At 51.0% G+C, this 14,778-nt stretch overlaps 1 protein-coding gene across 2 annotated transcripts in view; it reads right to left on the bottom strand.

Annotated features, from left to right (window-relative positions):
• The window catches only part of PRKD2 (protein kinase D2), a 30,329-nt gene extending 16,802 nt beyond the window's left edge, over positions 1–13,527 (bottom strand). Inside the window, exons 1-8 of one of the 2 annotated variants that reach the window (XM_090261253.1) lie at positions 13,416–13,527; positions 12,549–12,969; positions 10,468–10,606; positions 6,178–6,309; positions 2,947–3,101; positions 2,617–2,839; positions 832–909; positions 599–752 (exon numbers count right to left, since the gene is read on the bottom strand). In XM_090261253.1, coding sequence (XP_090117379.1) covers positions 599–752; positions 832–909; positions 2,617–2,839; positions 2,947–3,101; positions 6,178–6,309; positions 10,468–10,606; positions 12,549–12,794 — 1,127 coding nt within the window. In that variant the 5' untranslated portion in view covers positions 12,795–12,969; positions 13,416–13,527. Of the gene's footprint in view, positions 1–598; positions 753–831; positions 910–2,616; positions 2,840–2,946; positions 3,102–6,177; positions 6,310–10,467; positions 10,607–12,548; positions 12,970–13,242; positions 13,382–13,415 lie in introns of those variants that run through there. The other variant, XM_090261254.1, reaches the window with a different exon arrangement.
• Between the last annotated feature and the right edge of the window lie 1,251 nt (positions 13,528–14,778).

Here is a 14,778-nt window from a genome sequence, read left to right as displayed (position 1 = left end):
CAGTTTCTTCACCCAGAGGGGTTGCTTTGAGGAGTGAAAATCTTTCGAAGGAGCTTAGCACAGTGTTTGGCACACAGTGGGCCTCTAATTTAAAGTCCTAATGACTAGTGAGCCCAGTGATTGTGCAGCCAGGTGTGTGACACTGGGCAAGTGACTCAACTTTTCTGATGAGGAAACTGAGGCTCAGAGAGGTTAATTTCTTGCCTAAGGCCACACAGCAGTCTGGCTGCAGAGTCCATGTTGTTACTCACACTGTACTGTCAGTCTGCAATACAGATTGTTTCTGGAAGGACCCATGAGAAACTGCTCCCACTCGTGTCCTCCAGGGAGAGGAGCTGGGCAGCTGGGAGGCAGGGAAGTGGGAGGATTTGAATGGCCTTATTACCAGCCCCTCCCCCCCACAAATACAATGTAAATTAAATCATGCTTCTCTGGAATTTTTTTTATTTTATGTAAATCAGGGGGAAAAGGTGAAGTTGAAAAATAAAGTGTGAGTGCTTAAGATTTGCCTGAGGAACCTGGAAAATTTTCAAGTAGAGGGTGATGTCAACCATTGTAGAGATAGGGGCAGGGCATCCCCAGAGGGCACCCTGGGTACCTCTGAGTCTTGTCTCCCTCAGCTTCCTCCTCCTCACTGGCGTGGAGGGCGTTTTCCGAGTGGGAGCCTGGGATGATCCCGGAGTCATCTGACTCATCCATGAGGGTGCTCTTGTCGGCCTCACTGAAGTCAGCGGCCTCCTCCATCGGCACGTCTGAGGGGGACAGGGCAACAGAGTGGCCTCCACGCAGTCCGGCCCCCTGCCCCTCCCAGCCCAGCCTACAGACTCTTACCTCCATTGATAAGCACCTCCCCCAAACAGTCATTCGGGACACGAGTGGCGCAGCGTTTGTGGCAGTTAAACTTGCAGTCTGGGAGGACAGAGAATAAGGAGACAGGAGGGAAAGGGAAGAGAGGTCACCTGTAAGGGTTGAATCTTGACCCCTAATCACCATGCTCAGAAGAGTCTGTTCTAGCCCCGGCTGGTGTGGCTCAGTGGACTGAGCACCGGCCTGCAAACCGAAAGGTCGCTTGTTTGATTCCCAATCAGGGCACATGACTGGATTGCAGGCAGGTCGATGTATCCCTCACACATTGATGTTTCTCTCCCTCTCCCTCTCCTTCTTCCCTCCCTTCCTCAGGCTCTTAAAAAAAAAAAAGTCTGCTCTTGCTGTTTGGGCCTCCCTTCCATGGCTGTCCCCTATAGCCAGTTTCCCCAGTTTGCCCAGCTATGGAGAGACTTGATTAAATAGGAGGGTCAGATTATCTGTGGCTCTAAAGCCCGATGACTCTAAGCATCTGAAGTTCAAACAATGTAAATATTCATTATCCTAGACTTCTAAACTTCTAGAATGTAACGAGGTCTAATGTTCTACAGTTTTAGACTCTGTACACTCAAGGGCAGTTTTTCAACCTCTGGCACTATGAACATTTTGGGCTGGCTAATTCCTCGTTGTTGGAGGCTGTTCTGTGCATCGTAGGATGTTTAGCAGCATCCCTAACCTCTACCCACTAGGTAACAGTTGCACCATCTGCATATGATAAACAAAATGTCTCCCACCATCCCCTGGGGCACAAAATTGCCCCTGCTTGAGAACCATTGCTCTAGAGTGTGATTATTATAAGATTCTAGGATGCTGTACATCAGATTCTAGAATTTTATATAAAGCTCTTTTTTTTCTAAGGTTCTATGAGTCTAGATTTCTAAGTTTCCACAGTTCAATGTCCAAGTTTCCAGAACTCTCCACACATCTCTGATCCTATGGTTCTATGATTCTAGACTAAGACTCCCTGATTCCAAGGTTTTATATATCTAAATTCCAGAATTCAGTTCCTTGAGTTTTACAATTCTGGATTTCTACGTCTCCAGAAGCTGATGATCCCAAGGTTCTAGGATTGGGCACATCCAAGATTCTAGAACTTAAATGTTACTATTATTCTTTAGCTCTAAACATCTAAAATTTGATTGTTCCAATACATTTTAGAATTGGATGGCTCTAAGTTTTTATTGATTTAGACTTCTGGTATTCTAGAATTTGATCATTCAACCTGCTGTTCTAGATTTCTAGAATCTAAGATTCCATGGTTCCATGCTTCCACACTTCTAAGACTCAAATCTGATGCTTCTAGATTCTTATTATTCTCAAATCCTGTGGTTCTAAAGTTCTAATATTTTGGGAACCTACCATTTGGTAGTCCTAAGATTTATAAGTCAAAATTTCTGTGGTTCTTGCACTTGAATCCTACAATCCAGAATTCTTGAATCCTATGTTTCTAAGGTTCTCTGGTTCTAGAATTCTCAAGTGCTACAGTTTTAGAATTCCATGATGTCCTATGAATCTAGGTTTCCAAGGTTCTAAGATTCCAAGGTTTTAAGGTTCCATAATTCCAAAGGTTCTAGAACACCAGGATGCAGGGCACAGTCCTTGTAAGGTCCTGTGCTTTAAGGATTGGAATACTGAGATTCTTATGTTCTGCTACAAGCCCAGCTGAGATCCTAAGTTTCTGAGTGTGTGTATATGTGGGGAATGGGGTTCCTGACCCTGTCTGCACCCCCTGCAGCCCCCCAGCCTGCTGACCTTTGCACTGCAGGCCCTGGCGGAAGAGGCCCTTCAGAAGTTTCTTGCAAGCCTGGCAGACGGTAGGCCGTGTGTAGCTGTGGATGAGGAAGGTATGTGGCACCTTGACCTTGGAGAGCAGCATTTTGTCCAGCTCGATGGGGCGGCCCGTGTAGGATGAGACAGACGAGGAGGAGGAGGACGAGGGGGGGCGGCGAGGCAGGAGCTCGGTGGTGCTGCGGCTCTACGGGTCAGGTCAGCGAGTGTGGGAAGGACATATCAGTGCATTGTCCCATGCCTGGGCCTCATCACCCACCCAGCCACCCACCGGCCGACTCCCCAGCCCCTCACCAGCTCATCAGCCGTGCAGGGCAGGGAGTCCGAGGTGCTGAGGCGCATCGAATGGCCACTGGCCAGAGACGTGGACGACAGGCGCCGCTTGCGGGCCCCACTGCAGTTGTTGGGGATGCTGAAGGCGCAGCGCTTGTGGTAGTTCAGCCCGCAGCCTGCAGGGGGCACCAGACGGTCAAAGAAATAGCCTCCACTGCCCTGGATTTCACCCCCTTCTTTTTTCCTGCAGATCTGGAGTACGGTAGATCCCTCAGGACACCTCTTAATGTGTAATTAAAGTCAATGGAAATCTACTAAAACCCAATTCAGGCAGAACTGCTTTTGGCTCAGAAATGAAGGTTTGGGCCACCCGCTAGGCCGGTGAGGTGCTTGCTGAGGGCAAAGGGAAATGGGGTGGGGAGCGGAAGAAGGAAGCCACCACCGGGTGACCAGCTGCAGAAAGGACTATAACGCTAGGAGAAGTTCTTCCTTATTTTATGTCTGTGTATACCAAATACTTTTGTTTTCTTCCCTCACCTAACATAAGATATTGATAATAATTAACTTTATATCATGGTATTTAAATTGCAAGACATCAAAGAATGCAGACCACGCAAGGACCCACATCTTCTTCTGGGGAAAGGGTTAGCATGTTTCTGGTTGTACTCAGGATGGTTGTATCATATCAGGTAGAAGCGTGATGTCGTTATTGTTTTTCTTTTTAAAAAGATTTTATCTATTTATTTTTAGAGAGAGGGGAAGGAGGGAGAGAGAGGGGAGAGAGACATCAATGTGTAGTTGCCTCCTGTGCACCCCCAGCTGGGGACCTGGCCCGCAACCCAGGTATGTGCCCCAACTGGGAATCGAACTGGCAACCCTTTGGTTCGCAGGCTGGTGCTCAAATCACTGAGCCACACCACCCAGGGCTTGTTTTTCTTTTTTTAAAAAGTCCTGTTCTTGAAAGAATCAGATTCAGCTTGTGGTTTCCACTGGGCTTCCTGAGCCCTTGCTCCAGTGCTTCCACATGATTCCAGGATTGTCATCTGTCCTGAAGAATGTTCCTCCAGGCACTGGAAGTTTCTTTCAGAATGCTTCATAAAGCCCAGCTTCTGATAGGCAGCCAGTTATAGGCTTTCCAGCTCAGCAACTCTCCATCCCAGCCACTGTCTCGGGTGTGCGATGACACACTGCAGAGGCACACCTGAGGAATGCTGTTGGCATTACGAGAAGAGCTTCAGGATGGCAAATGGCCTTTGGTGCACATCACGGAATTTCAGAATCTCAGCCATGATTCCTGGGATGAGTACCAAGGTACAGTCCAACTCCCATAGGAAGGTGTCAGTGGCGTGAAGTAGTCATTTGTGCCTCTTTTGGAACATGCGAACTTGGACCACCATCTGTGAAGCTGGGCCAAGGAAGTCCATGCTAAGTCTGCCCATTAGAATCTGATGACACCAGGCTTGTGCCATGATGAAAGTTACATATATGGAGACATCGAGTTGGATATGGCCCTAGCTGGGTGGCTCAGTTGATTGGAGCGTTATCTCTTACACCAAAAGTTTGCAGGTTTGAGCCCCGGTTGGGGTATGTTTCTTTCTCTCTTCCCCTTGAGCTCTCTCTCTGAGATCAATAAACATATCATCAGGTGAGGATTTTAAAAAGTGAAGTAAAGAGTTGGATATGGTGTGCAGATGGCAATACTGATAGCAGCTTTGAAAGCACTGAATCTGTTTCCTGCAGGCCTGATACAGCTATTATCCCGAGTCCTTAAATAATGCCGCAATATATTTAGGGCTGCACGATACCAATCATAATCGATGAGGCAGGTCATCTGGAACACGGGTTATCGAAGACTCTGGGTTTCCCTATGAACATGACCAGCACGAAGCCGGCACACCGAACACCGGAGGCGCAGACTGTCATCGCAGAAAGGCCGCTGGAGAACACAGCCAAGGCAGGTGCTGTGGGCTTCAGCGGCGGGCCGGCGAGAGCTCAACATTCCCGCTCAGCAGCATCACAGACGGAAGGGACCTGCTGGTCCTGACACTGGGGCTGTGCCTGGACACATCTGGCTGAGGAACCCAATGCGTTCCTTTATTTTCTTTCAAGTCTGGCTTAAGGAGATGTGCATGGGTCCTTGTTGCAGACTGAACACTTGTGTTCCTCCCCACCAATGTTATATGTTGAAGCCCTAACTTGCAATGTATTTGGAGATGGGGTCTTTAAGGAGGAAAATAAGGTTAAATGAAGTCGCAAGGGTAGGGCTCTGATCCAATGAGCGTGGGGTCCTTCAAAAGGAAAGTCGCCCTCTTCACACGCTATGTGTGCACACAGCAAGATGGTAGTCATGTGCAAGCTAGGAAGAGGGTCCTTACCAGGACCAAACCCTGCTGGAACCTTGATCTCAAACTTTCCACTTTCGGTGGAGATCCCGGCTGGGCCAGGCACATCAGATCTCATCCTCCCAGACCTTCAACCCTCAATAAAATGGTTTTACTACACCCACCCCCCCAAAAAAAACCCAGCTTTCCAACCTCTGGACCTGTGAGAAATAAATGTCTGTTGAAGCCCCCCAGCCTGAGGTATTTTGTTATGGCCACCCCAACAGACTAAAGTGCCAAGCTGACAAGCGGTGGACTCTGAGGGTCAGCTTTATGTGTCACCTTGGCTAGGGGAGCATCCCCAGTTAGTCAAACACTAATCTAGGTGTTGCTATATAGGTATTCTGTAGATGTGATTCAAGCTCACAATTAGCTGACTCTAAATGAGAAAGATTACCCTAGTTAATCCGGGTGGCTGGCCTGTTTCAATCTGTTGAAAGGTTTAAAGAGCAGAGCTGAGGACTTCCCAGATGAAGACATCTGTCTGCGGATAGCAGCTCCGGCTTCTGCCTGAGTTCCAGCCTGCCCTTACTGACAGCTGCCCTACTGTTGGCTGGCCAGCGCCCCCACAACCCTTTTAACCCGTTCCTTCCAAAAATCGCTCAATATATACCTCCTACTGGCTGTTTTGTGGCCGATCCCTCTTCCCAGTGGACACCCCGTTTCCTCTCCCAAGCCTGCCTCTTGCCTCTTCCTCAGAGCGCCACCTCCCAAGTTCCACCTCCGGAGCTGAGCCCCACTTTTCCACCTCTTGATCCCACTTGCAGCTCCTCCCCCGAGCTCTGCCTCTGGGCCCTCACTCTCCCTCTGAGCCCCGCCTCCGAGCCCTGAGCCCCACCCAAGGCCCCGCCTCCAGCCCGTCACCTCTCACCATCACACTTGAGGCCCTGGCGCACCAGACCGAAGAGCATCTCCCCGCAGTGGTCGCAGAAAGCAGGCGCTCTGTAGGAGTGCACCGTGAGTGCGTGCGGGCGGATCTGGAAGTCCTCGAAGGTGGCCGAAGCTGCGGACAGCAGGGAGAGGCGGATGACTGAGCCGGGGCCAGCGAAGGCTATTCCAGCCCCCTCATTCCTGGGTTTCTTACAGTCCTGCCAGTTGCAAGATTTCCCTGCCCTTCCTTCCTTCATTCACTCACATATTACATTCTACCTGGGTCAAATCCCAGCTCCACTACTGGGCAAAACACCTATGTGCTTATGCCAGGGACTGGGAGGAGGGGGAGGGGGAATGGTTGAATGGGTGTAGAGTTCCAGTTTTACAAAATGAAAGCAGTTCTGGGGAATGGTTGCACAACTGAACAGTAGACTTAAAATGGTTATGATGGTATGTTTTATTTTATGTATATTTCACCATAATTTAAAATTTTTAAATATTTTATTTATTTATTTTTAGAGAGAGGGGAAGGGAGGGAGAAAGAGAGGGAGAGAAACATCAGTGTGTGGTTGCCTCTCACATGCCTCCAACTGGGGACCTGGCCCACAACCCAGGCATGTGCCCTGACTGGGAATCAAACATGTGACCTTCCAGTTTGCAGGCTGGCGCTTAATCCACTGAGCCACACCAGCCAGGGCGCAATTCAACATTTTAAAATAAAAAAATACCAATGCCTGGGTCCCACCCTCAGAATTTCAGAGCGACTTGGTCTGGGGTAGAGCCTGAGCGTCAAGAGGAAAGACACCAACACCTGTGTGCCTCAGTTTTTCATCTTTAAAATGGAAACCCAACAAAGACTTATTGAACATAGTTCTAAGTGGGAGGTACAGCACAGAATAAAACAAACAAAATCACTGCCTCAACTCTAGTGAAGGGAGGCGGATAAAGTAAATAAAATAAATATTCTCATTTAATAATCACCCAGTCTAGCAGTTACTCTGTGCCAGGTACTGCTCTAAGTACTTTAAAAACTGACTAATTTAGTCCTGGCTGGTTTGGCTCAGTGGCTTGAATGCCAGCCTGTGAATCAAAAGGTCACCAGTTCAATTTGCAGTCATGGTACTTGCCTGGGTTGCAGGCCAGATCCTCACTTGAGGGTGTGCAAGAGGCAACTGATTGAGGTTTCTCTTGCACACTGATGTTTCTCTCCCTTTATCCCTCCCTTCCCCTCTCTCTAAAAATAAATAAATAAAATCTTTAAAAAAATCCCCAAAACTAACGAATTTAGCCCTCTCAAGAGCTGTGTCAGTTACCTCCTGTGATAGTCCCCATTTTCTATATGAGATCAGAGCACAGACAGGTTAAGCAACTTGTCAAAGTCACAGAGCTAGCAAGTCACGGAACTCATGTTCAAACCTGGGCCAGTGTGGCTCTGGAGTTCATGCTTTTAGCGCCATGCTTCCTGCCTCTCTGAAATTTTTAAGTAATAAAATTTACATTTGGCTAGAATTCAATACGTGCTTAGGAGAAAAATTAAACAGGGAAGATTCAAGAGGTCCAACGTGAAACAGGTGGCCAGGGAAGGCCTCCTCGGCATGACATTAAGGCAAAGGCCTGAAGCAGGTAGGATATGAGCCATGCAGGTGTCTAGAAAAGAATATGCTAGAATCACAATAGTATCTGTTTATAGGTTCTTTAAGGACTAAATGAATATATGGAAAGCTCTTAAAACAGTGCCTGGCACATAGAAAGTGGTCAATAAATGTTAGCTATTATTTTAGAAGTTTCATTTTTGGACTAAGTCTCATTCCTCCTCCCCCTCTCCCATGTTTCAGTCTAATATTGAGCTAATTTTCTTTGTATTATGCAACAAAAAGGGGACTCGCTTCTGTGAGCCAAGCACTATTTACACACTCAAGATAAAGCTATTAACAAGACAGATTTATACCCTATTCTCAGGGAACTGACACTCTTTTGGGGAGACAGACACAAAACAAACACATAAATAAACAAGAAAATTTCAGACAATGGAGGAAATAGCATTTCAGCTGAGAAGATCAGATAGGGCAGCATTCCAGACATCAAGAACAGCAAGTGCACCCTGGCTGGTGTGGCTCAGTAGACTGAGCACTGGTCTGTGAACCGAAAGGCTGCTGGTTCGATTCCCAGTCAGGTCATAAGCCTGGGTTGCAGGCCAAATGCCCAGTCTGGGGCATGCGAGAAGCAATTTATCCATGTATCCCTCACACATTGATGTTTCTCTTACTCTTTTTCTCCCTCCCTTCCCCTCTCTCTAAAAGTAAATAAATAAAATCTTTAAAAAAAAAAGAAAGAATAGCAATGCAAAGGCCCTGAGGTAGGAGTGAGCTTGGTTTGTTCAAGGGACAGAGGGCAGGCAAGCATGGCTGGAACAAAGTCAGGAGGATGGTGTTAAGAGATGAATTCAGGGAATCAGCAGGGGCCAGATCATGGGCAGCCTAAAGGCCATGTTGAGGACTCTGAATTTTATTCCAAGGGTAATGGGAAGCCATGGAAAGATTCTCAGCAGTGGAGAGTCATTATCTGACTTAGGTGCTACTGAAATAATCTAGACAGGAGGTGATGGCGGCTTGGACCAGTGGAGGCAGTCTGAAATAAATGTAGAATGTATGTTAAAGGCAGGACTAGCAGGTTTGATAACGGATGAAGTGAAGGGGTAGGAAGAAAAAAGGAGTCAATGATGCCCCAAGGTTTGGGCATGAGCAGCTGAGTGAGTGGTGGTACCTTTCACCAAGATGCTGAAGAGCAGGTTTAGAAGAGGAAAATAAAATTTCTGTCTTGGATAGTCCAAATCTGAGATGCCTGGAGATGCCAAGTAAAAGTGTCATGGAGCCCTGGCTGGTGTGGCTCAGTGGACTGAGCATTGGCCTGCAAACCAAAGGGTCACCGGTTCATTTCCCAGTCAGGGCACGTGCCTGGATTGCAGGCTGGGTCCCCAGTTGGAGGCGTGCGTGTGAGAGGCAACCACACATTGATGTTTCAGGCCCTCTCTTTCACCCTCCCTTCCCCTCTTTCTAAAAATAAATCAATAAAATCTTAAAAAAAAAAAAATGTGTCAAGGAGTCCTGGCTGGGTGGCTCGGTTGGGTGGAGCATCATCCCATAACCAAAAGGTTGCAGGTTTGATTCCTGGTCAGGGTACATGTGTTGGTTGAGGGTTCAGTTCCCAGTCCAGGCACATGCAGGAGGCAACCAATTGATGTTTCTCTCTCTCCCTACCTCACTCTCTAAAAGCAATGAAAAAATGTTCTTGGGTGAAGATTTTTAAAAAAATGTGTCAAGGAGACAGCTACATGAACAAGAAGACCTGGTTTTAGAGGAGACCAAAGTGAAGGTGAAAATTAAGAGTTGCCTGGCTGTATGAAGGTATGTAAAACCTGAATAAGGTCACAAGGGAATTAGATCGAAACTTCTAATTGTCATCCATCCACTCAACAAATTTAACTGAGTACCGCAGTGTGCAAGGGTTGGTTGGGGGGAGGGGCAGGAAATACAGCATGAGAGGGCAGATAACCCACACCCCCTCCCTTCTGAAGGAACCGAGGGTCGTGGACTGTGTAAAGTGTGAGAGCCTGCCCATCTATAAAGTGGGAATGGCCCGTGGGTGGGCTGGATTCTGGCTGAAAATACAGGTGCCGGGTGTCATCTCACCCTGCAGAGTCCGGTTTCCGTTAGCATTGCAGTGGGAAGGAGGTAGGAGCATCAAAACACTTTAAACTTCCTATCAAAGCCTAACAGACATCTCGGAAAAGACACAGAAGTGCCAGACGGTACACCCCATGTCATCAGCACCCAGATGAATCAATGGAAGTTTAAACCGGTCCCCAGAAGCTGGCTTGTGTCCCCCACCCCACTCTGCCTTCCCCAGAGGCACCCACTCTCCTGGCTTCTAACACCGTAAGAGTAATTGCATCCATCTTTGTGCTTCACAAATGGAATTATACAAAATGTAGTCTGATGTCTGGCTTCTGTCTCTCGGCATTAGGTTTGGGAAATTCATCAGTGTTGCCGTGGACGGTTTATGTTCAGCGCTGCGCTAATTCCACAGAGTGCCTGCACAATAATAAATTTACCCATTCCGGAGAAGTGGACAGTCGTTTGCAAAAGCTCCCGAGGTGATTCTAATTTGCAGCTAGGGATTAGAGCCACTGGCTCCTAAATTTAAGAAGCTGGGTCCACCTTCCCTTCCATTCCTTCAGATGCCCCGCCCCCACGCGAGGCTCCGCCCCTAGGCGGGCCTGGCCTCTCACCCGACAGCACCACCTCCACCAGGTCGCCTTCCTGGATGTCTCCGGCTGAGCGCACCAGCTGCAGGAGGTTAGCAGACGTGGGGTCATGTTTGAAGAGCAGGATCTTGTCGTAAAGGCCATAGAAGCCACACTCGGGGAACTGAGGGGCGGGAGAAGGAGGTGGTGACGGAAAAGCAGCGGTCTGGAACCCTCCTAGGGCAGGGCCGCCTGTTTCCCCCGGAAACTCAGAGACCCCGCAGCCCCTCGCTTCCTGCCGCCTCCCTTTCAGGCCCAGCTTGAGCTGGGCAGGATGCTGGGGCCCCAGGTGTGCTGGGAGAGAGCCCCCACCAGCTTGGTGGCTGGATTGGCGCACTGGGGCAAGAGGGACAGTAGCTGGGCACCTAAAATTTCCTGGAGACGGGAGGGGACGTCTGAGTGAGCACCCCTCTCCTTATGCCCCCCTCTCCAGCTTCCTTCCTGTATCTATTGTCCCTGTTACCTGGCTCCAGGCCCAGCAGTGGGGCAGGGCGAGCTGAAAGGAGGGGCTTTAAGACTTGGGGTGGGGGGAGGGCTATGGGAAGCCTAGAGTTCAAGGGAGCCAAAGGTGGAAGGTGCCCCCAACTCAACACTCAAAGGACCCAGGTGTCCAGATCCCCAGCTTAGTGGGGTGGGGGCAGGAAGTGAAACCCGTAGAACAGAAAGTGAAACAGCCCAGGTGGGTCTGCTGGAAGGAAGGAAAGGCCCCTACCACACCTGGATGGAGAAGGTAGAAAATACAAAACTGGGGTAAGGCCTGAGGGGTTAGGCTGAAGAGAAGCACTGCACAAAGAATTTCCCCCTGGCGACAATCTGCCCTCCCTGCAGCGTGTTTTCCCAAGGAGCAGGCTCAGATGGGCGGGTGCTCTGGGTCTGCTAGTTTCAGGGGGTGGTGGTGGTGGGGCAAAGGAAACGCTATCTGTCCTTGACCACTGGGAGAGGGTCCACAGGTAACCGGGACTGCCTGGGAGGTCTTTCTTTAAGCTCTTGTCTGTAAAATGGGGGAGGAGTTGGCCCAGGTCCAGATGTTTCTCAGAAGCCCAAAGAATTCATTTCCAGGAGTCAGAAGATTCTGAAATTCGGAGATTTGAGGAGCCCAACTTGCTTACGTTATAGGATCAGACATTCTGGAGTTCAACATATTCTCATACCTATTAGGGTTTTCACTAACCTAGATCAGCAGTAGTCTAGTATTTTCATGTTCTAGGAGTCTGATGTTTTAAGCATCTGACATACTAGGATTCTAATACAGTATTTGAGTATCTTAGCATTAAAGGATTCCAAAAACCCAGGAATCTAATATTCCAACATTTTAATGTTTTAGTATTTCAACAACTTAGGATTCCAATGTTTGAACACTTTATAGCAGAGGAATTCTACCCCCACCCCCCCCACCCTGGTGACTCCAGTGTTCAAAGCTAAAATTGGGCTGGGGTTGGGGAGGGCTAGTTTGAACAAGCCAGCATCAGACCTAGGGGTGGCAGGGACGTGGGGTGGGTGGACCAAGTCTCTAGAGCTTCTGAACTTTGGGAAGAGGTGCCTGCCCCTCTACACACAACTCAGGCCTGGGGGAGGGCAGAGATTGGGCTCTGAGACCTCACTTGCCCCTGGCAGCCAGCAAGCACCCACACCTACACCTGTCACCCGATCGCCACGGCCAGCCCGGCTTCAATTTCTACTGTTTCCACCAAATGGGAGGTCAGGGATGGGCCTGGGCAGGGAGGTGTTCCTCTACCCCATCTGCTGCCCGCACCTGCCCCTTCCTCCTCCCTCCTTCTACACCTGGAGGGCCCCTCCCTTCCTCCCTGCCTGCTGCAGAAAACAACATGCAGGGACTCGCAATTTGGGGACGTTTCTGGGGCACCACACCCCTGCCCGGGTCTCCTTCAAACGGGTAGTGGGGTAATACGGAGGCAACTCGGAACCAAAGCCCTACCCCCATCCCCCAGTCTCCCAAAGTTAACACTCCCTTCCTTCCCTCTGCCCTACACCAGGCTCCAGGGCGCCTCTGTCAGGGCCCCCCTCCTTCAGACCCAAGCTGGATCGGGGAAAGCCTTCGCTCTTACCTTCTGGTCCACGATGGAGCAAGCCAGCTGCTTCACGTGGGCCAGCTCCGAGGCGGCGGGCAACAGCACGAACTCGCGGGTCAGCCCGATCTGGATGTGGAAGGAGACCCCGGGGCCTGGGGCTGGGACTGGAACCTGGGGCAGCAGCGGTGGTGGCGACTGCAAGTCCAAGGCGCCAGGAGGCGGAGGAGACCCCGGCCCGGGAGAGCCTGGGAGCCCGGCGGGATGGGAGGGGGAGGCAGCCATGAGGGAGGCCCGGGACCGGCTGCCCGGCGCCCACCCGGGATCCGGATGGGAGAGCCTGGGTAAGCCCGGACCACTGTATCCAAAGGTTCTCGTAAACTGGTAGTGGGAGCGCGGGATCCTGGGTTTCCGAGAAGAAAAATCTGGCAGGTTGAGGGGACTCGAGGATGGCGTAACCCTGGGAATTTAGAGAAAAGAAATCTAATGGATCAGACGCCTGGGAATCAAGGGATCGATCACAGAGGATCAGAAAAAAGAAATGGTTTGGGGAACCCAGCGATTGAGAGGTTGCAAGAAATCAAAGAAGGTCGGTGTCGCAGAGATCAGCGGAGCCCTAGGATCCAAAGGCCCCTTGGAAAGAGAAAAGATTGAAAAAGGAAAGGGGGAACCCCAGAATCCAGTGGCTCTAAGAAAAGGACCCAAGTAAAGAGGGCCGAGAGATTCAGCAGACCTTGGGGATGGAGGGCAAGAGTCTGAGTAGGGGATCGAGTGGATCCCTGAGTTCCGACGGGCCCGGGGATGGGAGAGGGATCCCGAGGGCCGAGGGGCTAAGGAGGGAATCTCACGGATCTCGGAAGTTGGAAAAAAGTTAGGTCGGGGGCCCCGCGGGGAAGGGGGCGTTACCGGCCGCGGTGGAGGTGGGGCGAGGGAGGGTCGCCCGGCGCCGGTGGCTATTTTTCCTTCGCCAAAGTTTAACTCGGCGGCTGGGGCCCAGGAGGAAGTGTCCGGAGCGACGGCTCAGTCAGCCAATCGGCGCTGGCCTCGGTGACGTCACGGAGAGGGCGGAGTGTGCCGAGGGGGCGGAAGGGGAGGGCGGGTCCAGCACTTCAGAGTTGGGGGGCCGTATCTCCGTTGCCCCGGTCGGGGAGCCAGGGATGGGAGATGCGGGGCAGGAAGGTAGGACTGACCCCTCCTCCCAAGAAATCCGAGTCGGCAAAGCTAACTTTCCCTGAGCTGGAGAGGGAGGGGTGAGCCAGCCTCTTCGCCGACCCAGGTCGCGGGGGCGGGGGCGGGCGCGGAGGAGGAGCCTGGCCCTTTAAGGAAGGGGGTTGTCTCGCCTGGCCTGCATCCGGCGCCCACCGCAGGGGAAAGGGTGGGAAACGGAGTGTCAGGTCCGGCCGGCTGTCCGGGCTCCGCCTCCCTCTTCCCAGGTCGTCTACTCTGCCCTTTCCGCCCTTAGCCCCAGTGAAGGGGTGTTGCCGAGTACCTCCCCCCCAACAAGCGTTTCCCCAGGTGGGAAGACCGAGGCCTCCAGATGGGCAGAGATCGTGGCCTCGGGTGTCTCCAGCAACCTCGGGCAAGGTGCCGGAGTGCCCCAGACCTGCGCTACCTGTGCAGGAGTCAGGCCAGGGCGGCTGGAGAAGGTGTAGTGTCCGTCCCTCAGCTCCTCACTCCACCCCAGTCCCCAGGACGGTTAGAACCCAAGGCCTGCGGTGCCTGGAAGGGCCATTGCAACTGGGGAGGGCAAGGCGCCCACACCGTTTCACAGACGGAGACTGTTCTGGGGAAAGCATTTCTTTCTGTGTGACTTTAGGTAGGCTACTCCCCTCTCTGATCCTCAGTTTCTCCATCTGTTAATTGGATTTGACCCCAGAGGGTCTTTTTGGGGATTGAGATTGTATAGTGGTGCCTGGAACACGGCAGTTCAGTCAGTGGTGGCTGTCACTATCATTTGCAGGGACACGGGGTGGGCATCGCAAGCATCAATTTGACAGCCTCCTGTGTGCCAGGCCTGTCATAAAACATCTCCTTCAGCTCCTTCAGAAGCAGTTCAGACTTGATTCCTCCTCCCCAGATAATAATAAAAGTGGCTACCATTTAATTTACATACAGGAAGCTAAACCCTCAGAAGCAAAATGACTTGTCCAACATGCCAGCTGCTACCATGCTACCCCCCCGCGCCCTGGTTTGAGCTCCAAAGGCATCCTCATGGAGACGAGCCATCTGCCTGATTGGGTCCCGAACCAGCAGGACTAGTTGGGGATGG

Source organism: Furipterus horrens, unplaced genomic scaffold (genome assembly GCF_987537825.1).
Source record: "Furipterus horrens unplaced genomic scaffold, mFurHor1.1.pri manual_scaffold_13, whole genome shotgun sequence".
In the NCBI taxonomy this organism is placed as follows: domain Eukaryota; kingdom Metazoa; phylum Chordata; class Mammalia; order Chiroptera; family Furipteridae; genus Furipterus; species Furipterus horrens.
The sequence above is the reverse complement of the archived record's forward strand: the minus strand, read 5'-3'. Positions and strand labels throughout refer to the sequence as shown.